General features: G+C 41.5%; 1 protein-coding gene across 5 annotated transcripts in view; it reads left to right on the top strand.

The window, feature by feature from the left end:
• The first annotated feature begins 995 nt into the window (after positions 1-995).
• Positions 996-25667, top strand: part of Pcdh19 (protocadherin 19) — a 105278-nt gene continuing 80606 nt past the window's right edge. Inside the window, exons 1-3 of one of the 5 annotated variants that reach the window (XM_021153647.1) lie at positions 996-4843; positions 7693-7833; positions 8517-8844. In XM_021153647.1, coding sequence (XP_021009306.1) covers positions 2697-4843; positions 7693-7833; positions 8517-8844 — 2616 coding nt within the window. In that variant the 5' untranslated portion in view covers positions 996-2696. The remainder of the gene's footprint in view (positions 4844-7692; positions 7834-8516; positions 8845-25667) is intronic. The other 4 variants (XM_029473482.1, XM_021153649.1, XM_021153648.2 and 1 more) reach the window with 4 other exon arrangements.

Here is a 25667-nt window from a genome sequence, read left to right as displayed (position 1 = left end):
TCTGCTGTTCTTGTAGCAGGTACTTGAGATTGCTAACATGCATATCACAACCACATATAACTCAGCTCCAAAGGATCCACTCTCCTCTCCTTTCACAACCCCCAGACACCTGCACAAATATGGTACACACACACACACACACACACACACACACAAATGAAATACTAAATATTTGTTTTAGCTTCCTCTGTGTGTGACTAATTGTCGCTGCTGCTTCTCTCTCTCTCTCTCTCTCTCTCTCTCTCTCTCTCTCTCTCTCTCCCCTTCTCTCTCTCTCTTCCTCTCTCTCTTTCTCTGTGTATGTGTGTGTGCACGCGCGCGCGCGCGCGCGGGAGCTGGGGTGTTCCCAGGAGTGTATCATCTTCCCAATGAGGAAGGATAAGGATAATGGTTTGGGTGGGTGGCGGCCTTGGTCTTGGCAAAAGTGAAGATACACAGGCCAAGAACTTGATGAATGACCATAGCAGGGGCGCTTACTCCTCTTCCTTCCACTACCAGAGAATAAGAGAAAACAGATACAGAAATGCTGAAGAGTAAGACAAAGGAGAGATAAAGAGAGAGAGAATATTGCATTTAAAATATGAAGATACCTGAGAGAGAGAAACAGCAAGAAAAGAAAAATCAAACCCTCATCTTTTTCTGTAATCTCTGCAGACAAGAGAAGCAAGAAGGGCTCTGTTCCGAGGTGGACTGAGCTTCAGTGGCAGCACACCTCAAATCTGGCCCACTTCTCCTTTCCTACTTTGCTTGTCCCAGGCCAGTCAGGTACCCACCCCCCTTACTCCCACTCCCGCAGGGGCTCTGCAGTTCAGGGTACTCTACTCAGTTGGGCCAGTGTGTAAGTTTCCTCTTGGCCCCGCCTCCCCCGCCCCCCCCCCCACCTCGCGCCTTGGTCCCGCCCCAAGACCGGAGCCTCTTGGCTGCGCGCTGATTGGCTAGTGCCTGGCGTAGCCGGGCTCGGCAGCTCGGGCTCTCTCCGGCTCTCTCCAGACTCTGTGGCCAGTAGTTTGCGGCATCGGGAGGAGGAGCAGCAACAGCAGCAGTAGCGGCAGCGGCTGGCTGAGAGGGGAGACGGGCGAGCGGGTGCAGACGGCAGCACCAGCTACCGCTCACCATGCCCGGCTTGCCCAGAGGGCACTGGCATTCACTTCCCTAGCCCCTCGCGGGCTGCGGCGCAGTGTCCTCCCTGGCTTTCCAGCTGAGCCGATTCATCTGAGACCCGAAACCTCCCACCCCAAACCCATTCCTTCCTGCTCTCCCTCTCTCTCTCATACTCCACATTCGCATTTCCCATCCACACACTCACTCTTCCTCTCTTTCGAACATCCACGAACAGACCTCCCCAGCGCGCGAGCGCCGGGGAGGGAGGAAGCCCTAAGCAGGGCTGATAGCGCTTCTCCTGGAGGATGGGATCCAGAAGCTCCCGCAAGTAAACTTTGGAGCCGACAGAAGCCCTCGACCCTGGCAGCTGCCCAGGCGGACCCCAACGACATGCGGCTGAACTAAGGAGGGCTTTCTTTGGCGGCGGCGGCGGCGGCGGCGGCGGCGGCAGCGGCGGCTGCTGCGGTCCTTGAAGCTACATCCCAGCCCAAACCCAGGAAGGCAAAGAAGCCCCGGGTGCCCGCGACTGCAGCCCCGCCTCTTCTGGCCGGTACTGTAGTAGCTTCCTTTCTTCACCTTCCCATTCCCCGTGTCCCCTCCCCCTTCCCCGGGGCAATTGGAAAGAGCAGGACTTTGATTTCTTGGACAAATTGCCATCTTCCCGTTTTTAGAAACTTAAGGCGGAGGCCTGGGCTGCGTTGGCAACTTTGATTTCCGAGATATAAACGCCCGCAGACCCGCAACTGCTCTGTGGGAGGAACCCTGCGCCCACCTCGGATCCTGGGCAGACGCACCCCCCACCCCACGCCCTCGGACACCAACCTCAGCGCCCGGGAGAGTGCTCTCGCATCTCTCCCCTCCCCCTTCCTCTGCCCGCCCCGGGACAGCCCTCCAGCTCTGCCAAATCCCTGGGAGCCCACGGATCTTGCCAGGAACTCAGACTTCTGCCTGCGATCCCCCCTTTCCCTCCAACAGGCCTTGAAGAGGCCAGAGGGGCCCCCCCGGATCCCGGAGGGTGCGTACCAGGCGGGAGCTCCCTCCGCAGTGAGCTGGGCGCGCTGGGGGGAGGTCCTTGCGCATGCCAGGTGCACAGACTGCGCGCTCGCCTGCCCCAGTGCCGGTGCGCTGCGGCGGGTCGGGCAGTGCCTGAGAGGCTGCGCCCCCACAGCCTTCCACGTCCGCGCCCCGAGTCCACTACCGACTCTGCTGCTTGTGGCCGTCTGGGGCGTGCGAGCGCGGCTCGAACCGCAGCCCTGAGCCGCTGCGGCCAGTCCCGCCTGGCTAACTTTGAAAGGGGAAAACTGAGTAGCCGGGCTGGAGGGAGGGGGCTCGGGGCTGCGCGGCGCTCCCTGGGCACCCCGGAGCCCCCGGCCCCCCAGACAGTCTCTGCTGAGACCACTGCAACCTCAGCATTGGAGCCTGCGCGGGTTCCTCCCGCGCGCCTCCGGGCCGCCCTGGGCGGGACTCCTCCCGCGGCCTCCGGGGCCACGGGGCGCGCGCAACAGGCGGCCCGAGCCGGCGGGAAGCTGGAGCGCCGGCGGCGTCGGTCTCGGAGGGGTGTGGAGAGGCGAGGCAAGGCAGAGCCCCGCGCAGCCATGGAGTCTCTCCTGCTGCCGGTGCTATTGCTGCTGGCTGTACTGTGGACGCAGGCGGCTGCCCTGATTAACCTTAAATACTCGGTCGAAGAGGAGCAGCGCGCCGGGACGGTGATCGCTAATGTGGCCAAGGACGCGCGGGAGGCCGGCTTCGCGCTGGACCCCCGACAGGCTTCTGCTTTCCGCGTGGTGTCCAACTCGGCTCCGCACCTGGTGGACATCAACCCCAGCTCGGGCCTCTTGGTCACCAAGCAGAAGATTGACCGAGACCTGCTGTGCCGCCAGAGCCCCAAGTGTATCATCTCGCTCGAGGTCATGTCCAGCTCAATGGAGATCTGTGTGATTAAGGTGGAGATCAAAGACCTGAACGACAATGCTCCCAGTTTTCCGGCCGCACAGATAGAGCTGGAGATCTCCGAGGCAGCCAGCCCCGGCACCCGCATCCCACTGGACAGTGCATATGACCCGGACTCTGGCAGCTTTGGTGTGCAGACCTACGAGCTCACGCCCAACGAGCTGTTTGGCCTGGAAATAAAGACGCGGGGTGACGGTTCGCGCTTTGCTGAACTGGTAGTGGAGAAGAGCCTGGACCGTGAGACACAGTCACATTACAGCTTTCGCATTACCGCTCTCGACGGAGGCGACCCACCACACATGGGCACAGTTGGCCTCAGCATCAAGGTGACCGATTCGAATGACAACAACCCAGTGTTTGGCGAGTCCACCTACTCAGTGAGCGTGCCTGAAAATTCACCTCCCAATACACCCGTCATCCGCCTCAATGCCAGCGATCCAGATGAGGGCACCAACGGCCAAGTGGTCTACTCCTTCTATGGTTATGTCAATGACCGTACCCGTGAACTCTTCCAAATTGACCCGCACAGCGGCCTGGTCACCGTCACCGGTGCGCTAGACTATGAAGAGGGCCATGTGTACGAACTGGATGTGCAAGCCAAAGACCTGGGGCCCAACTCTATCCCTGCACACTGCAAAGTCACAGTCAGCGTACTCGACACTAATGACAACCCGCCAATTATCAACCTCCTGTCGGTCAATAGCGAGCTCGTGGAGGTGAGCGAGAGCGCCCCCCCGGGCTATGTGATTGCCCTGGTTCGGGTGTCTGATCGCGACTCCGGGCTCAATGGACGTGTGCAGTGCCGCTTGCTGGGCAATGTCCCCTTTCGACTGCAGGAGTATGAGAGCTTCTCCACTATTCTTGTGGATGGGAGGCTGGACCGAGAGCAGCATGACCAGTACAATCTCACTATTCAGGCTCGAGACAGCGGTGTGCCTATGCTGCAGAGTGCCAAGTCGTTCACTGTGCGAATCACAGATGAGAATGACAACCACCCACACTTCTCTAAGCCTTACTACCAAGTCATTGTACAGGAGAACAACACTCCTGGCGCCTATCTGCTCTCAGTGTCTGCCCGCGACCCTGACATGGGTCTTAATGGCAGTGTCTCCTACCAAATTGTGCCATCACAGGTGCGAGACATGCCAGTCTTCACCTATGTCTCAATCAATCCCAACTCTGGTGACATCTATGCGCTCCGTTCCTTTAACCATGAGCAGACCAAGGCGTTTGAATTCAAGGTCCTGGCCAAGGATGGCGGCTTGCCCTCCCTGCAAAGCAATGCCACGGTGAGAGTCATTATCCTGGACGTCAACGACAATACCCCGGTCATCACTGCCCCACCTCTGATCAATGGCACTGCTGAGGTCTACATTCCTCGAAACTCCGGCATAGGCTATTTGGTGACTGTAGTTAAGGCAGACGATTATGATGAGGGCGAAAATGGCCGAGTCACCTATGACATGACAGAAGGTGACCGAGGTTTCTTCGAAATAGACCAGGTCAATGGAGAAGTCAGAACCACTCGTACCTTTAATGAGAACTCCAAGCCTTCCTATGAGCTTATAGTGGTGGCCCATGACCATGGCAAGACATCGCTCTCTGCTTCTGCCCTTGTCCTAATATACCTGTCCCCAGCTCTTGATGCCCAAGAGTCAATGGGCTCTGTGAACTTATCCCTGATTTTCATTATTGCTCTGGGCTCCATTGCGGGCATTCTCTTTGTCACTATGATCTTCGTGGCAATCAAATGCAAGCGTGACAACAAAGAGATCCGGACCTACAATTGCAGGTAGAGCCAAGTTTTCTTTCTTTTCTTCTGTGTTTTGAGTGAGTAAGATATGTGTATTTGTGTCAGTCGGTCGGTCTAAAACCCCCAGTGCTTTTGTTTCCTATTTAAATGCATGCAGCATACCCACAATGCTTCTTTGTGGAGGGTGAGAAGTTTGTGACAGTCCAAGTTGATCAATTCTTTTGATCTGACAATTTGCTGGAAGACAATCATTTACTGTTTGAATGGATTTTGTCACATAATGATGATGAGCAGAAAAGCAATTATCATTGAAAATTTGCACAGCTGTCTCCAGTGAAGTTAAGGTAGAAAAAAATGAGGGGGAAGGAGGGAGAATCAAGGAGTGAGAGAGGAGGGAGGGCAGGAGGGAGGGAGGGAAGGAAGGAGAGAGGAAGGAGAGCTCAAGAGAGACAGATTTTCATATTTGTAGCAAAAGTTCTATGGGGTCATGGTTGGGAGGGCTTGCTTTCCTGGAACCCAGTGTTTTGCAGAGGAGAGCTGAAAGGGGATGGTGTACTGGCAGCTGTCTTGTCCTGCTGTAGGGTTATAGTTCAGAGAGAGAGAGCTCTGAGAGTTTATGATGGGAAACAGAGAGGAGGAGGAAGAGAGAGAGAGAGCAGTGTGCAGGGGAAGCAGGTCATTAGTGGTTTTGAGTGTATTCTTGGCTTGTTTTGTATCTAGTCCCCAGACATATGGCTATACAAAGTAAAATTCTATCAGGCATCTGTATGTTTTCAAATATCTGCTTGGTTGGTGTGTGAAGACCAAACATCCCAATGAGAAACAAGACTTTTCATCCAGATGTTTCAGTAAAAATAGCAATCTTCTGGAGTTGGCTATGCTTTCCTTTAATGTGGAACTGTGCTGTGGCATTAAGATCTGGTCCCTACCAGTGGATGTCACTATGGGCTATTGTGTTACAGTTTCTCTGAAGTGTGTGTAGGATGTGTGTGGGGGTGGGGAAACAAGAGGAGAGGAAAAAGAAGAGAAGTCGAAACTTGAATAGCATGTAATGTAGCATTTTTAAAGTCTTGATTAACACATTAGAGGTTCTTGCTGAAGACTTCCTTGCAATTTGATTGAAGAAATAAGTCTAAGAATTTCTAGAATCCTATTTAGGATAATGCACATATTTTTTTTCCAGCAGTGTCTCATCGAAACAGTTGAAAAAAGTTATTTTTATTTATTTTTTTACTTTGCTGAAAATGAATGATGCTGCTATTTCCAGCCAAGGTGTGTGTGTGCTTGTGTGTACTTTCAACACACCTACACATACTGTATCTCGTACCATCTGTGCTTGCATGTTAATCAGTCAAAATATGTTCCTGTAGGTCCGATTTGTATCTGACACCATCTGAAATACACACGTCTGTGAATCAGAGCTCCCTGAATATGTAACAGCCATGCAATTATTGTTTCCCTTTTACTATTCTCTGCATTACACAAGTTAGTAGACAAATGCTAACCACACATGAATATCAATCAGGTGCCATAAAAGAGCAGCTGCAATGCCTCATAAATGCTTTAATCCTGTTACTAGTGAAATGGCCATGACTTTTCTTTCCTTCAGTACCAAGTCACTTCAGATGGGAGAAATGGAAATTAATATTGCTCTTACCTTTGAAACCTGTGACAGCCACTGGCGATTTTTATAGGAGAAAAATGCAGGCTCAATAAAATTTTTATTTATATGGAGATAATGACAGAGGGGACTCTTTTTAAGCCATTTTCTCAGCATAAAGTAAATGCATAAGACCCTTACCAGGATGAAAAAGAAATCAGCTTGAAGTAAAGATATTGAAGGCTTTGCCACTTCTTGGTGATATATGACTAAAAGTAAGAACTCTTTCTGAGAGCTTGCCAGGGAGATCATTAAACAAGGAAGAGCATTTGAATTGAGAAAAAAAAGTGCAAATCTCAGTGCTCTCCAACTTCACCCAAATGTGTATTTTATAAAGCACTCTTCCTTGTGATGGCTTGCGATTAGTGAAGTACAGTTTAATTAAATAATTGGTCAATACAGAATGGGCCATGCATTGAATGCCTCTGCCGAATAATTGGATGGGGCATTGCCAAACTTACCCATCATGGGTAAACAAAATGATTAGAACTTCCCATTGATTCAGTAAACAGATTAGAAAAGAAATGTAATCCTAGTCCTGAAGTTTGGGGGATTTTATCTGTCCCTTGGCCTCTGTATCACCAATTTGCCATCATTTCAAGGCAGACTGGACAGAAAGTAAAAGGGTGAGGCAAAATAAATTGCTTATCTCTAGGTAGATCCTGGGGACAGAGCAATAATTTGCCTTGGTAGATATGGGTAGATAGGCAAACTCCCCATCTGCTCAGCCTTCTTAGAATCACAAAGTTCAGGAGAAGCCTATGCATCTATGTGATTAGGCAGGGTTTTCTAGTTCTGAAATGCATTCATTTATGAGACTTGTGAGATAATCTGCAATTGCTGCTTGTATTGGGCTCCTCTTTTTGTGTTTTGAAAATTAGCTTTGTCAAGTGAGAGAATACAGACACATTCTTTCACTTGTAAAGTCCAACCTGTATTATTTATTATCCTTATTGTTTTGCTGATTATTACTCAGAGATTGAATTTTCAGACAATAAGCTGAAATCATTATGTGCAAAGTAATACATGACATTGAAAATCTGACTACCTTTTAATGTGTTTCTTTTGACAAGTCTCTTAATGCTTGGTGTCTTTGGTGCACGTTCCTGGGTCTGTGTCAGTGTTAATTAAATTGAGCTTTTTATGTTCCAGTTGCAGCACAGCTGCTTGTAGGTACACCTGAATGGAGAAGGATGCTGAATGCACTAACCTTTAAATTCCTTTGCAGTAATTGTTTAACCATCACTTGTCTCCTCGGCTGTTTTATAAAAGGACAAAACAGCAAGTGTCTGCATTGCATCTCGGTTTCTCCCAATAGTGAGGAGCAAGACAAAAAGGCAGAGGAGAAAGTGAGCCTAAGGGGAAAGAGGTAAAAAGGCATTTTCCCCTCATTCAAATGGGTTTGGCTATCAGATTTCTCTAGGAGAGAAGGGGGAAGGGTGGAAAGTAGAAGGGAGCTGGGCTAGGGCAGGGAGGAGGGTGTGGGTGAGCAGAGTTAGGTGCTCTTGGAGGACAGGGTCTGAACCTATACTCTAGTCTAAAAGTGATCAGTTTAATGACAGAGGAAGCTGATTCATGGTGTTTGCCACGTTGCAAATTCCTGGAGGCATTGGCAAGGGTTTTTCTTAATCCCCTCCATCTCCTTTTCTGTTAAATTGGCACTTACTTTGTACCTTACCCAGTACTCCCTTTAGGTTCCAGGGTAGCATCAGATTTGAGCATTTTCATGCTCTCCCCCATAGGCTCAACTTTCCCCACCCTCACCCCTGCTTACTGGCCACTCATAAGGAAAAATTTCAAATTGAAATATGAAATTTTCTTTGGGAAGGGTTGGTGGGAGGCGGGAGGTTAGTATGTTTAATATGCAAACTTCATGGCCCTCAGCTTGTTTTCGCATGCAAAAGACACAGGGAGAAACACGATGATGTAATGCGCCAGAATAAGGAGCTGGAGCAGAGATGGGGTGCAACCCTCTGGGGTACTTAATGTTTATTCGTCAGTACATGGTCTGGGAAGGTGTTATCTATTCGTGCTGCCTTTTCTGTCACATAGAATCGCTGAGTACTCCTATGGGCATCAAAAGAAATCAAGTAAGAAGAAAAAAATTAGTAAGAATGACATCCGCCTTGTACCTCGGGACGTGGAGGAGACAGACAAGATGAATGTTGTCAGTTGCTCCTCCCTTACTTCCTCCCTCAACTATTTCGACTACCACCAGCAGACACTGCCCCTGGGCTGTCGTCGCTCTGAGAGCACTTTCCTGAATGTGGAGAACCAGAATACCCGCAACACCACTGCCAGCCACATCTACCATCACTCCTTCAACAGCCAGGGCCCACAGCAGCCAGACCTGATCATCAATGGTGTGCCCCTGCCTGAGGTGAGTGCAGCTAAGTGGTTCGGTGGGGGTCTTCCCAGATCTTCTAGAGCTGCTTACTATCCCATGGGACACTCTGGAGGCACATCCCTTGTCTAAGTCCATTTTCACACTCAGCATTTGCTAGTAGCCCTTTTTGGGACGAATAGTGACTCAACACAGAGGGCTTTTGTGTAAGGAGTGATGTTGGGAATCTGAACTCAAATGATTTGAGCCTTGCTGTGCCTTCATAATGTCCCAACATAGTAAAAGATTACTTCACCTGTTGCAGATACGCATGCTCAAAAGCCACTACTGCCAGCTTGGAGACTAAAGCAGTTTAGGTTTGCCAAGCAGTATTGAAAATGAATGAATCCCTTTTTCATTTCATTTTCCTTCTGTGGTTCTGAATCCTAAAGGCACTTCACACTTGGCTCTTTTGTTCTCTACCATCTATCCTGCTGAGACTATGGTCAGTAGGATACAAGCAATAAAGTTTTAAAAGTCACATTGCTGGTTTTTAGCCATTCTGGTAATGTTTGACAGTTGAGGGGGTTGAAACTGTTACTAACATGAATATTGTATGAAGCAGCCATGCATTTGAATTAACTGTTTCCCTTCAGTTTGGGTGTTTTCCTGGAGGTTTTTTTTTTTTTTTTCAAACACAATATGGCCAAATGTTTGTTGGTTATTGAAATAATCTGGGAGGATAGGGTGATATGCCAGTGATGGTGATGAGGTTGGGGGAAGAGGAGGCTTTGTAGAAGGCTATAAACAAGTCCTTAAGTTGGTTTCATTTTCTGTGAAATGCTTAAGTCCCTCTTTGGTTGGAAATTTGTTAAAACTGGGAGACATGCTCTTTTTCTAGTCACTATGAAAGCTATTTCTGTAGATTTCAAGTGGACTTCAACAGTTTTTCAGGGTATTTGTATAGGTATCATCTCATTAGAAACTGACAATTGTTTATCTTGATAGATTCCTCTCTGGTGAGAGATAAAACAAAGATTTAGAGATGCTGAGGAACTTGCTCAGATCCAGAAAGCAGATCACACAGAAAGGGAGGAGTAGAGCCTCTTGCTCTGTACTTCTTAAGTGTTTGAGTAGTACTTCCTGCCTTTAGAAATGATTCAGACTGATATAGCTAGGCAATCATGGGAACATAAAATGAACTCATATTGTTTGTATCAGTTTTGTAGGGCAAAAGGTGCTTAGGGCCATTTACATTGTTTCATTGCATCTCTTAGTTCCTTGAAAATAATTCCTACTAGAATTAAAAGCATGGAAAATGAAGTTTTTTTTTTCTTTTCCTTTTCTTTTTTTAACTGAGCATCTCAGCCAAAGCACCAGCATTTTGAGTACATAACTCTATAAACAAAGAGTTATTGAAAGTCTAGTGTTATGTCAAGTAAATTCAGTTCTAACTATTAATGACCCTTATCACTGCTAGGGCCTCATAAACTACTTAGAGAGATACTGTGGACCTCTAATAGTTCAGCAATGGATATGGAGAGGTAAGGGTTTGTAGTGGATTCAAATAGATCATGATTTTGAATTAAGGTGTCACCTTTTACCATGGAAACCTGTTGGATCCTCTGTTTTTTTCATCTAAAACAATGGGTAAATTATTATGGGAACTTTTCAAGGAAAAATAAAACATTATGAATTGTAAAGAGTGTGTGATTTACAACTGTCCCTAAAAAGGTAGAATTTTGTTTTAATTGAAAATTAAAGAATTACCATTGGCAATGGACTATTCACTTGAGTATGTCTCTCCAGTCTCTATGACCAAAGAGAAATTTAGGCTGGTTCTATGTAGATAATAACTACACAATGCTGTAACCAGACTATTGATTTATAGTAATCCTTGAACAATGAAGTTGAAAAATGCTAACATTGTGTATTCCGTTGCTGGTTTGTTATTGTTCAGGGAGGTGGACAAACGGATCGAATTCTAAAGATTTCATGATCATTTTACAATCAATTCAAATTCCCGAGAAAAGAGAGCCATGCTATCTATTGAGTATGTGATAGAAAAGGGAGACAGTAACTATGATTTCTTGGTTCACCTAATACCTTGGTGTGTCATTTCTGAGTTTCTCTAAGGGCAGGAAAACACGGAATTTCAGGAAGCTGGTCTTAGTTTTGATGCTTTCCCTGACATTCAAAGCCAGATATCCTCTTTGTCCAACAAAAGTGCATTGATCTGGTGTATAAGGTTAGGCTGAGGTTTTATGTGTATTACCCAGACCATCATCCTAGAAAGTTCATAGTCACGCATCCGCCAAGATATTTAACCTGTATCCATCATTAAGTTCTAAATGGGGAAAACAGTACTTCTCTTTTTCTTTCCTATTAGAAACCCCTGAGCTTTTATTCAACTGACATTTGTTGAGTGTGTGTTCCTTATAAGATACTTCTCTATGTTCTGTAGCTCCAGAAACAAATAAAAATAAAAAATAAATAAATAAAATCCACAATGAATGCAGAGTCTAAAGAGGTCAACATGTAAACAGGTAGTCTTCATTGTGGGATGTTAAATGTTACTCTTCCGTGCCATGGAATTCCTAGAATAATAATGCTCTGATGTATTTCCTACCTTTATAATTTTCCCATTTATTAACTAATCCATCCAAGAAACAATTCACTTATGAAGCAATTATAGTACAGAATGATACATGCTCTGATGTAGAAAGTAGATGATTCTATGGAAATTTTTCTTAAGTCATATTATGGCATTAAAATTATCCTTTATATTATTTCATGAAACCATTTCTATTTGTTATTTAACTCAACCCACTAGCATTTATTGCATGTATAGAACATGCCAAATATTGCATCTGCTGTTTGTTAGTGATGCAAAGATAAAACACTTGATCCTTGACATCAGAAAGCTTAAAAGAAAAAGACAATGCAATTCTAATTCTGAATGGTGTCCCTTTCCTAAGCATATGATGTGTGACATTCTTTCTCTTCAGATTGGGACCATTAGATTCTTCTGCTGTGTTACCTTTTATGACACACACTCTTTATTATTTGAACAGTGATAAAGCTTATTTGAAATAGTAATTAGACAAGTACAACTCAGAACCACTGTGCTTGCCCCTTGCTCCTTCCAACTCCACTTCACTTTGAAATGGATCACCACTGTATTAAATCAAATTATTAAGTACTTTTATAATGTTCAATGTCCGCAGCTGTGTAGCAGATAGCTTGGAGATTCCAAATACGTGTAAGAGGACAGAAACTTCTGCTTTCAGAGTGTTCACAGTGTAGCTGGGGAGCCAAGATCATTCAAAGGATTCAACTGTTAAGGAGGCAACACAAAGATAGCCTTAATCACCTGTTCCTTTGCATGCTACTTAGTATTTCTCCTTCCAAGGCAACCCTGATATCATTTTTATGTAAATTTGCTGCTGAGCTATCTAGGCTTGGAGCTGAATTGAATAAAGGTGGCTTTTGTTTAGGTGGTGTGGCTCAAACCAAGAGCTATGTGCTTGCTAGTCAAGTGCTCTACCACTAATTACCCTTATTCTTGGGGGTGACTTCTTTTTTTAAGTCTGTAAACCTAGTTACCTTTGAATGGTGTCAGGTATAAGGACCTGGAAGCGTGGTGTTGAATGTGCTTAGGTGGGGTTAGGTAAAGGGATTGGAGCACTGGTCTAGAAAATTGGAATTTCTTGTACTGCAGAGATAGCCTCCTATAGAATGAAAAATGAATATTTTTCTGTCTTCTGCTGTTGCTTGGGATGTCAGCCACAGCAATTTTAAGATTTTGTATACAAATGTGAGGAGGTAGAGTGGAAGGTGTCTTTACTGTTTGCAGAAGGCTTTTGTAGAATTAGTGATGCCTTGTACCTTTTAAATATTTTAACTTCAAAGGTGAGGTTCACATTCTTTGGCATCCTCGTTTATATAGCTTAGAGAGTTTATTTGTAAATGAGATTGTGTGTGTAGCTGTGTGTGTGTGTGTGTGTGTGTGTGTGTGTGAGACAGAGACAGAGAGATACACACAGAGACAGAGAGAACAGAAGAAAAAAAGAAAGGAAATTGAAAAGAAGAAATATATTAGGTTTTCTTAGTTTGGTAATATTTTTCTGATTTTTTTCTGAGAATCCCTTAATGTGCCAGGTATTTTTTTATTCCGTCTGATATTATGTAAATGGAAGCAGGAATAGTGGGTGCTTATGGGTGCTAAAGTATATTACTCATTTGTACATTAGTATTCTTGTATTGCCCTATTGCTCAGTAGGGGCTCTGGTCATTAGAAGGAGCAAATAGAGCTCATGTTTTTCCTATAAAGAATTGAGATTTGGGTAGTCTGTCTCTTTTCACATTCAGCATGGTTGAATGGTCCAAATACATTTAATGTTTTGTGAGACATTTTCAAATTTTAGTTTTAGATGCTGAATGGTTTGAGGCTGACAATTCTGCATGAGGGAAATGTCCATAATGTCTATAGAGATGCAAGGGCTTTCTGATTTGGCTTACCCTCAATCTTGAATTTTCGTTTTCTTTTTTCTTTTCTTTTTTCACTTGAAACCATTTGGTGGAAAACTATAGCATCTTTGATGTGAAACGTGTGTGTGTGTGTGTGTGTGTTGCTTGTTTTACTCCAGTTGTTTGTGAAACAGATTTTTAAGTTGTAAGGTAGCAGAGGAAGAAGCTGCAGAACAGGGGTATTTGTGGCAGGAAATGTCTGAATTCATGGCCATGTTATGGCAGATAAAGGAAAGAAAGAAAGAAAGAAAGAAAGAAAGAAAGAAAGAAAGAAAGAAAGAAAGCCACCATCAATTAGGTCTTGAAGAAAAGTTAAAAAATGAACGAAATATCTCAGCATTCTTTGTTCCTTAAAGCAAAGAAGTTAGGAATTTGCAATGACTTGAGAAAAAATTTGGATATGGATAACCACAAGCCAATCAGACAGACAACAGATCCAGAAAGTGATAGAAACCTGGTAACTATGATGAAGGTTGCTTGCTTGGCCAGTATGGATACCACCCAGTGCCAACTTGCAGTTTTAGATCACTAAATTCTAAATTTACATCACTAATGCTAAAACCAATAAACATTTCCTTCAGTGAACTTAGTTTAAAAAAAAAAGACGTTTCCTTGCTATTATGGGATCTTGGACTCATTGAAGTCATATCTATAAAGGTCAAAAGAAATCCTGAGGCTGCAGGATGAAGTACTAGAAAAGAATGTATTCCCGTACCACCTTTGGCTTTCTTCAAAACTCAAGGGCTCTACTTCTACTAGTGGGTATTCTTGGGCCACCCATTGCCTGCTGTATGTTTACTGGGCCCGTTTGCCCGTTTGTTTCACATCTAGCTGAGGTAGTGCGTCTCCCAGGGGGCATCAGCTAGCAAGATGTGTTCCAGAATAAACTATTCCTCTGTTGTCTCCACGCAACTGCTGCAGAACTGAGTTAGTTTACATTAGTATTTGCTAATTTATTATTATCATTCCTTATTGGCAATTAACTGGTTACCTGAGAGATCATCTCTCTCCCTGTACACCTTCACTAAAGTTGAGCTTAGCCACAGTGCTTGCTAATGATCCTGAGTTTTTTCTCCTCAGGGATCTGGAGGCAGGACATTTTCCAGAGAAAGCTCTGGGGCTTTGGAATGCCTCTTATCACAGGACCATTGTGGTCAAATCTGCTTTTCTTTTGTTAGTCAGACTTACCAAGTGAAAGGGCAGTCCCCTTTCCTCAACTTGCCCTGCTCTACTGTTGAATCCACATACTGGGCCCAACTGTTGAAACTTGACACGTAGCAGACAGCTTACCAGGAGTTAAAGAGATGAAAAAAAAAAGATGGAGTTTCCTCCTGGGGAAAAAAAAGGACAGAGAGAGGAAGAGAGAGGGAGAGGGAGAGGGAGAAAGGAGGGAGGGAGGGAGAAAGAGAGAGAGAGAGAGAGAGAGAGAGAGAGAGAGAGAGAGAGAGAGAGAGAGAGAGATTAGAGTCTTTCATTTATGTCCCTGCAGGTACCTGCTTGGACTTTCAGATGTTGACACCTCTGCTTATGAGTCTTACTTTCCGTGGCTTAGGGAGACTGAGCTTGGCTGGAGAGTGTCTCAGATGTAGATAAATCAAGGCATTGGTCTAAGAGTGCTGTATCTGAGAGGTGGGGGGCTGGTGCTGGAGCAGCCATTTCTCCCCACTGAGAGGAGACTGGATATCTTGATGTGTGACTGGCTGGCCTTTAATGTGTGCTTCATTTACTTCAAACAATTGAGAGGTTTGAAGTGAAAGTCCCAGAGGGTCAGTTTTTTGCAGAGGGAAATGCTCTTCAAGTTTCATTTCCTGTTGAGTATGAGGAGTGATTTTTGTGTGGGCTGCTTAGTGGGGTCACCAGCTTTCAGTTTACTAATGCCTGCTTGTGTCTCCCAGTGGAGTGATGAGCAACAGGCTGGTCACCGGCTTCCCGCAAAGAAGCTGTTTTGGCTTTCATTTAGTGTTTTGCTTAAAACATTGGCTGTGACCACAAAGCACCATAGAATTTTTGACATAGTTCTTAGAAGGGACTCTATGGTGGTGAAAATGTGGTTACAGCAAAGCAAATGTCCTAGACTTGGTGGGCAGCTGTGTCATCATGGCTCCAGGGAGCCTGATGAAGAAGAGTCCCAGATTTAAGGCCATTCTGGCCCAGAGTGTGAATTAAATACCATCCTAAGCAACTGAACTGAATTCTTATCTCAAAATAAAAAGTAAAACCAAGTATGTTTTACTGAGTTTGTAGTCCACGGGCATACGTGAGATCATCTCTTCAATGCACAGTACCTCCCACCCCAAAGCAATTTGCCCATATTCATATATTTGTGGCCAAAGTAGACCCCAGGTAGCTCTTCAGCATTCAAGTGCATTCTCCTTTAGAATAGAAAAACATCCATCAGTCCTCTCTGGGAGGACCTACCGATAAACCTTTGTTGGTAGGGGCATTCCTGAAAAGCTGATAGAAGGTGAATGTTTGTTTTGCAAATTAGATCCTTTGTTAGCTAACCCTGGTGGCCTCTGTGTTTAAAGAAACCTGTGGTAGATTCCTTCTAAAGGAAAGGATCCTAACAGAATATGAACATCAACTCTTAAATGATTTCCTTTGGAAGTCTGGAATTTTACATATTTTGTTTGTTCAAAGTGGGGCTCATTACCCTGGTAAGGTTTATATAAGTATTGAAAGCTGGGGTAAATATCCCTTATTCCCTTGGAAGGTAACTGACCCTAGAATTCTCACTGGCTAATTTCTGGTTGATTTTCGCTTAATTAAAAATCCAATTGTGTAAAAGTTAAAATATATAGATTCCAGACCAGATATATTCATGTCATTTAGATTTAACAAATATTAATATTTATTTGCTACGGATTAACCCACTGAAATAAAAATGGACTGCTTCCCCAAATACAGACCTGTCTTTTCCCTCCCACTACACTCTTTCTAAGCCTATGGCACAAAACTGCCAGGAATGTTTAGTTCTAGAAGAGACAGTATCTCTTCTAGAGTTAGTCCCCCCCCCCTTTTTTGATGTGGGATGTAAAAGCTTCTTGGGTCAATGGGGATTTCCTGCATTCAGTACAGCCTAGAAATTACTTTGAAATATGAAAGAATTCCTTCATAATTTTTGTTTAAACTGAGTATTTGGGAAGGGAAAGAATGGATTTTCAGATGAAAGGAGACTGGCGGGCTGACAGACAAGTGTTAGGAGCAGCCCCATGAGACTCGTGCATATTTGAGACTTAAACAGACAAGAAGTTCGGTGTCAGACCTGTGTGCTTCGTGAGCCTGGCATTAGTGGACTAGACCAGAGGTTCTTGATGTCAGATGCTTAAGCAATGTCTTCATGTGCATAGTCTTCTGATGCTCCATTAAGCCTCTGAGTGCCAGGGTGGCCAGTTTTCAGCTTCTCCCACTGGGCCCCATCTGGCTGTTGTTCTGTGGCAAGCTGCTCTCCTTCAGCACTACCAGTAACTGGCCTTGGCGGCCTCACATTTTAAGATTGTTTGCTCCTAAATCTGATTTCCAGAGCATGAAGGGCACCTTTTTGCGGATTGTACTGTGTTCTTCTGGACAAAATGGAATCCCTGTGTAAGCTGGGAGGGAGAAAATTTTAATAGAAATGTTAGATCCTTCTTTACCCTGTGTGTGTGTGTGTGCACACGCGTGTGCACGTGTGTGCGTGCATGTGCTTGCTTGTGTGCCTGTGCTAAGAGACACATATATGATTTTTAGGTCATCAGAGCTCTCTCTCCATAATTCTCTTACACTCTGCTAGTTGCCTATGTGAGAAACTCAATGCTATTGCCATAATGTGAGGCCAAGGGAAGACCTTTCTGGGATAACTTTTAATTCAGAATTTTGAATGAGAAACTGTCAAATAATCACTGTTGCATGCAGATGTGAAGCTCAGCTAAAGTATATCCTAGAGTGACTGTGTTTAATTCTTTGGAAATTATTTCCCGAGGACTGTTGTTCATTTTGTCGTTTTTTGAGTTTATCTTTGTTTAAAGCCTTCCTCTCTCTCATTAATTCCCATGGTTTGATTTGAAGAAGTCTGACTGGTTTAGCCTGCCAATATTCATAGGTAATTTGTTATAAAACCATTTCTGATGAGGATGCGTGAGTATAGGGAGACTGCCTGCAGTCAGAGGGATTGGTTTAACCCTTGAGCAATTTTTTTAATAAGTAAAAATCTCTGTGCTATAACATTAATATTTGAAATGTGACACCTGGGAGAGTGTGGATGCATTTGGCTACAGGTACCGCTTAATGACTTATTGGAAGACTCCTTCTTGGTGTTGCCAACCACAGAGACGGAGGTGAAGGCATGTGCACTCTGTGCTTATAAGACTGGCATTGACTGTAATTTTGTGGTACTGATCACGTCTTCAATCAGAGCTTTTTCATTTTCTCAAGGATAGATTTTTCAAGTGACCGAGTATGTTGATGGTCACATTTGTTCCTAAGAGCTTAGGAATGAGAACATGTTGACATCAGTATTAAATAATGATATTTCCTTTTCATAGTGGGATTTTACCTGTTTTTTTTTTTAAGTTCCAAAACAATTTAAAGTAGCTACTGTGTTTTTTGAAACAAATATCAAATTTTACAGAAGAAACATCAATTTTCTTGCTTGCTATTGGGATGTGTGTTCTTATACCCCTAGATCACTCTTTTGAATTTCACCTCTACTGGTAATTCTTCAGAAATGGAAAAGGGGGGTGTGCTTCATTGCAATAACAGTGCAATATGGGGATGCTCGAAGTGGAAAGAAAATGAAATTGCTTTTTCACAAACTATGCATCGTGTGGTGACATGCTAGAGAAAAGTTGTTAGAAGCTGGCACGCTATCAAGGATGTGATGTTGGTAATTATTGCTTGGCATCTAGATCTGATCATCAGGTACCCTCAAGACCAGATGGTGGTAAGTGGAGAAAAATCTGGAACTGCAAAGGTTTGTGACTATACACTCTCATAGTTGGAGGCACCTGATAAAAATGTATTGGAAACTGACAATACTTTGCCCTCCTAACTCTGTGAGCCTGGAAAACTCCATCAGTATAGTTCTTTCTAGAATGTGGCTGACCCTGAGCCACTGTATCCCCAGTGATGATGTAGCAATCTATAGTCCTGTAATAGGGACTAGTTTCTCTAGTAAAACAGGTAAAAACAAAATTCAAATCCTCACCAAAAGAACTTACTTTTTGGAAACTTGTTATTAGTAAGGAATTAAGAATCTAAGATACAGAGCCGGGTGTGGTGGCGCACGCCTTTAATCCCAGCACTCGGGAGGCAGAGGCAGGCGGATCTCTCAGTTGACGGCCAGCCTGGTCTATAGAGTGAGTTCCAGGACAGCCAGGGCTACACAGAAACCCTGTCTCAAAAAACCCAAAAAACCAAAAAACCAAAAACCAAAACAAAAAACAAAACAAAAACAAAAAACAAAAAAAAAACCCCAAAACAAAAAGAACCTAAGATACAAAAGAATTTTGAAGAATCCAAACAAATACCAACTTACACCAAACCTGAACTAATATGAAAAGGGACTGGACTGGTGAATCCCCAGTCTCTTCCCTTAACTCGTCTCAGGGAAATTGTATGGAGTTCTGCAGCAATGGTTTGAAGACCTATATAAAGCTGATTGCACCAAGGTTGGAGTCTATAGATGGTAATGTTACTTTTGTTGGTTGTATTGAGGGCAAGGGGCTTAGCTATGGCCAGTGACAGTGTAGGCATGGCTCTGTAGCATTTAAATGAAGGTAGCATATTCTATATCATCATTGATGAGTGCATCATTTAAGTATGTCTTTCAGTCCAGTTCCCATTTTTCCTTAAAGGCAGAAATGAGTGCCCCCATCTCCTTTTACTTAGCATGTACTTGTTTGTTCTAGGATGAATCAGAGATGGACTCCTCTTGCCTGCTCAAATAGGACTTTGCAGAAAGGGCAGATTCCTGTATCTATAAATTCTGTTGATGATTATCACTCTACCTAAAAATTCATAAGCTGAAAGCCAGCGAGCTTTTCTTTTAGAGCTAGCTATTCCTGAGAAAACATTATTTTTTGTATATTGATAAAATATCTAACCTTTTATACCAACAAAAACCAACAGTATGGAAATAAGCAGCTTTTATTCTATTCTAAAGCCAACTTAACTAAATTATACAACTTCTAATACAATTGTTTGAAGCTTCCACTTGGGAAGTTTTCTCATTTTAATACCTTGCAGCTGAGATAAATATTTTAGCTACGTGGTGTGCATTTAACAATATGTCTCCCTGATTGTCATTCTTCCTGGGATTTGTTGACATGATCAGTAGTTCAGCTTGGCTTTGCTCATTTTGTTGTTTGCTATAGATTATCAGCAAAGAGTCAGAATTCAATAAAAATGTATTTTTGTGGTGTTATTTTTAATTTCAGTCCCTAGGAGGAGGCTAACTTAGCCTTGCAGAATCAATATGGGGCACTTGGGGTTTACTTGAGAGCCAAAATATGAGGTAGATTTTCTTTCAAACTGGATATTATTCCAGAATTATTAAAACCAATACATGTAGGAGGCTGGTAGATTGCATTCAGCAGGACTTGGGCCATTGTTTGCAGTAAGACAACCTATTTCAGAGAGTCAGTGACTACTTCAGGGGTTAGGGAAGTCAGTGGATAGCAATGTGGGAAGTGGTGTTCTACTGAAAACCTCTAAAGAATCATTTTCAGTAGTCTTTTGAAAGACAGGTCAGTTGTATATCATTCCTTTTGTACAATGTCAGCTGTTTATTGACTATCTTTTGCTCCAGATGAGTTTAGCTCTTTAGTGGTTAAAGATCCCTACTTTTACAGGATATTCACTTGTTTTAGATAAAACGTGGTCTGCTATGATGATTTGCTTGTATAGTTTAGTGAGTGGAAGTACTGTTTAGTAGTTAAGATTTTTTTCAATTTGTCTTGAAAGCATGTATCCATTCACCAGGCACTAAATATTTGCAAACGTTTTTTCTTACCACTCTTCTACTCATCTTGGAGAAATAGAGAGAAAGGATAGGAAGTGCTTACTCCCATAGCTTAGATGATCAGACATTACTAGATGGTGCTATGTAGTTGGTTGACAATTAGAAAAATATTTTTAAAAATACACATGTTGAGAAAAGATTTTATATTTATATAGCAATTAAATAAAATATATTTATTAACTTTGTTTTAGAGCTTTATTGGAGTTATTTGGTAAATGGAAATCTTACACATGTAAGGGCCAGAAGTTGGTATTGTGGTCTCTATATATGCTGTGAAATGATTTCCATAATCAATCTAATTAATATTTCCACCATTTCATATATTTGTCACTTTAAAAATAGTGAGAACACTCAAGTTCCTGGCAATTTTGTTAAGAGTACAATACAGCATTGTCAGCTATAGTGACTGTTCTATATAGCAGACACTTCAAGAACATTTTTATAGTCAAAGCTTGGTACTTCTTGGTTAATTTCTCCCTATGTTTGCCAATCCCAACCTCAAGCAACTACCGTTCTGTTTTGCTTCTATGAATTAAAATGCTCTATTTTATTAATCCATTAACCCTTCAAATATTTGTGGAATGCATACTACACGCTAGTCACTACTCAAAGCACTGGAGCTATAAACGTGAGCAAAAGACACTTACAGCTCCCACTGAATTTGCATTTTTATGAGTGGAAGCAAGCAAACAAACAAACAAATAATAAAAATTTTGATGGTCATGCTTAAAAATAAGAAAGTATAAGTCATATGTCCAAGAAGCAGGACTATTTTAGGAAGGTAAGAGAAGATATCTCAGATAAAGGGACATTGCAAAATACCCATATAGAAAAATAACTGTTACAAATGAATAGAAAGGCAAAATCAAGATATAAATGTAAGATGGACACAAATAGGGAATTCATAGAGAATCTGTAAGATGTCAATAGATGTGAAAATATTTCAATTTTAGCAATCAGATAATAGCCATGGCATATGAAAATATTTCAGTTAAGTTAATCAGGTAATAGAAATGGAATGACACTTTAATTTTTAATTGCAAAAATGATGCACGCTTCTTACTTAAGAGGTCAAACAATACAGAAGTGTATAAAATATAAGCTAAAGTCTTCACAACTGTATCTCCACAAACTTATCACTTTAAACAGTTGCAGACAGTAATTTGATAAGCAAGATTTCGGATTTTAATCGTTACATTAACAAAATGTATAAAAACAATACGCAAGGGTACTAAGGGTATGATAGGATATACTGTTACATAGAGTATAATCAGTGAAATGCATGGCTTTCTTGAAGGTAGTTTGGCAATGCACATTAATAGCCCTATAGTGTCTATTCCTACTTTTGAAATTTATCATAAGGAGAGAATTTTAGATTTGCATTAGAATTTGTGGTGTTACAGTGTTAATCTCAGTATAACTTAATAGAACTGAGACATTGGAAATATCCAAGTATCATCTTACATGAATGATTAAATGTATACACATATGTTAGAATAGTGTGAAGATATAAAATAGTTTTCTGAAGAATATTAGTGATAGAGGAAAATGTTCATGATGTATATTAACTAGAAAAAAAGATGTCAGGACATGCACATTGGTTCCATTTGTTTTGAAGCTGAGAGACATTGAGAGAGAAAACCAAAGGGTGTTACCACATACTATAATTTATCTGAATATACAGGTGTATATTGTAGGATACCCAAAATCATGTTTTATACACACAAGCACTCTCTCTCTCTCTCTCTCTCTCTCTCTCTCTCTTCTGACTTTCTAGATTTTCTACATTTATTTGAATATGCAATTTTTGGGGGAAAACCAATTACTTAAAAAACATAACTGCTAGACTGTACAGTGAGTATAAAGGCCCACAGAGATGACATAGACAGATTGCATAAGTTATTTTGAGGAGGCCTAGAACAAATACATTTTTTATTTTCCTTTTCAATCAAATTTTGGCAGTTTTCCTCTTATATTTTTTGTCTTGGAGTTTTCTTCCAATTCATAACAAGCATCAAGTATTACATTTAAAACTAATACTTTCCTTTAACGTTCACCTTTAAAAAGGTGAGAAATCGTGTTAGGAAAAATATCGTTCTTCGTCTGTACATTCTTGTAAAAGGAGCTTGCTCTCATCAGCGTGAGATATCTGCTTTAAAAGCTTCGAGTTTTATTTTCAGGAGGAGGAGCTTTAAAATAGTAACTGCTAACTGCAACCTGTACATGGTTTTAATACCATAGAGTTTGCACTTTAGGCAAAGAGTTTGTCGGCGATCCTTTTAGTACTGAGTGGACAGTTTGTGGATTTTAAAACAAATTTTGTATTCTGTATTGTTTGATTTCATGCCCCTGCTCCTTAAATCTGAGACTAACACGTTACTTTGGTATATCTTGGTAGCTGAACATTTTCTTATAAGAAGGAGGGGGCTATTAAATTAGTTGTCATTCAAGATGGTGAAAATTAAGAGTTCAACTATTTTTTAGTAAGGTAAAATGGATTCAACCCTTTTAAGAAAAGTAAAATCATTTGAGTGCTTCCCTCACTAACAGTGCAGTTTGGAACACCAGAAATTCAAAGCACGGCTTTCTTTTGAACACTTGTTTTGTTTTCTCACATGGCAAGCACTGCATGTAAATGTAAACTATTTATTTCAGTGGATCTGTATAGATGAACATCAAAATGTGGAGATATTGTGAAAAAGTTGTCTTGGAACAAAGAAACCACATACAGATCCTGCACCCATTACATCATAGCTAGAAGAGAAGCCTGCAAGGGATCACTCTGATTATGAATGAAGTATTTCCTTTTTGTTTTTAATTTAAACTGGAAAACACCTGCAGCCTAAAGCTGTAGACTGCCCATTACATAAGTGGGGACTAGAGCCTTCATTAGGGCTGTATTTCTTTTATGTGCATCCATTTAAGTAAATGACTCTAGATTTGAATTTTAAGTTTGTTCTTGTTATGACAACATGCATTATAAAACAGTGATCTATTATTGCAGGTTCATATATGATAGCACAGAAGGAACTATAAATTGAAGGCCAACCCTTCCCTGTTTGGAAGTTTCTTAATGTAAAATTATTCTTCATTGGAAGAAATATTGAGAATGTTTAAAGTTGATTCTTAAAGATTCTTTTAAAGAAAAGATTAACATTTTTTCTTTGTGATGAGGTGATGAAAGATTTTGGATTAGAAGAAGAGAATTTCCAGGAAATTAAAACATTTAATTGCTTTTAAGCCTGTATTTGGAAGAGTTTAATATAGCAAAGCAGCAGCTAAAACCTGTAATATTATGTAAATTAGTATTACCACTAAAGTCAATATGAAGCTCTAGACAGTGATGACAAAAATAAGAGGATTTTATTGATTTAGATTCTATTTACACATGTTACTTACATGTTAATGACTATATAGTGTTGATGAAGGCTCACTTCTAAACTTGTTTATGGCTCCTGGATAGGTCCAAAACCTTTGCCATACCATCATCTATCTGCCACCTTCCATGGCTACTGTTGCCCAAGAACAGATGTGATTGCATGTTCTATCTGAGAGATTTTTGTTCACTAGTGCTAACATAAGGGAGATGGAAGCATGCAAGAAATTATGAATCCACAAGAGCCTCTTTCAACAAATGATGTTTTTTAATGTGTTGACATCTTTGAAGACACATCTGTTAATATCATGAGGGAGGGAATACATTATAGTTTCTAGTTTTTACTTAACAATTATTAAGGAATGTGTTGTTCTCTTGGGGGAAAGTGGGTTAGATCCTAGTGTCTTTTATGATTGTTTTTATTGGTTCTTCAATGTGAAATCAATTCATGTCAACTGTGAAATAAAAAGAAAAATTCAGTAATATTTGGTGACCTTGTTAAGTCATCTACACTTCTGCTATTCCAGAGTAGCCACACTTACATTCTGTTCATTTCCAGAGACAAAACAAATGTTCAGCAAATGTTTGTTTAATTAGTAAGAAAACTTCAATGGTTTTAATGTTGACATTGTTTCCTTTTATCATTGCCTTAGAACATAAACTCTTTTTGGAGAGTAGATTATATTAATTTACTGAATTTTTACATAAAATCATTAAACATCTGTTTTATTTCTTGAAAAATCATTTTATACAGAATTGTAAATTCTTTTAAATATGCATATGGTTTTTAAAAATGCAAATTATGAGAGTAGGGGAAAGTTACTTTGCTAAGATATGGAAACCAAGAATTCTTGCTCATCCTTTCCAAAGGACAAACCAGAAATGTAAATTCTGTAGTGTACATTGTATACACTTTTGTATTTAATTAGAAAATCTCTGTCAATAAATTTTATATATTTAAACTTGAGGAGATTTAGCTTTTAAAAAATTTGTATTCCACAAATAAATCCATGATAAAAATCCTTATACCTAAATCATGCTTCACACTGTAGTTGTTTCCTTAGACTAAATCCCCTAGAAGACAAGTTGTTTGGGTCTGAAGGTTTAAACGGTTATGGTTATTCCCCAAGAAATATCTATGATCTGATTTTATTATAGTCATAAAGCATTACTACCATTTTTATTTTTCATTGTGGGGGATCAAGCCCAGAGCATAGGACATGCAAAACAAACATTCTAGCACACATCTACACACTCCCCTAGTCACATCATTATATTTTAAGTAATACTGCCAGTATGGGAAGATGGGAAACAGGCAGCTTCACACATTCTTGGTGGGAGTTAAATTGCTATGAGTTCCAGTGGAAAGAAATTTGTCAATTTCACTCAAAATTGCAAACACACATACCCTTTAACCTATATACTTTATGTTTAGAGAAATATTTAAACAAACATGCTTAACTATGTGTAGCATAATATGTACATAATATATAATATATGTATATATATAAACTATATATATTTGAAATAAAAAGAACAGAAACTGTGTCTGGAAGTAGAAGAAAACCAGTGTATCACATACTGATATACAAAGCTTTCTAAATATAAAGACTAAAAGATTAAGAAGTATACAGTGTAGTTAAATTTATGTAAAAATGAGGGGAAGGAATAGATGTATATTTTACTTGTTTGCATATCTATGAAAATATATGTAATCGTAAATGGGCAATTAATTAGAGTAGGTACCTGTTGGAAGAATAACAATGGAGCGAATAGGAGATAGAGTAGGAGGGAGAAAGATTAAATTCATAGATGAAAATCTATAAATAACATCAGAGAGACTTCCTCCTTCCTGCTGAGAATGAGAACAGAGGCAGAGACCCATAGCTAAAAATTATGTGTGCACATGTGATACAGAGAGAGAGACAGAGAGAGAGAGAGAGAGAGAGAGAGAGAGAGAGAGAGAGAGAGAGA

The sequence above is a fragment of the Mus caroli genome, chromosome X (genome assembly GCF_900094665.2).
Source record: "Mus caroli chromosome X, CAROLI_EIJ_v1.1, whole genome shotgun sequence".
NCBI lineage: Eukaryota > Metazoa > Chordata > Mammalia > Rodentia > Muridae > Mus > Mus caroli.
This window is presented reverse-complemented; position numbering and strand designations above follow the sequence as displayed.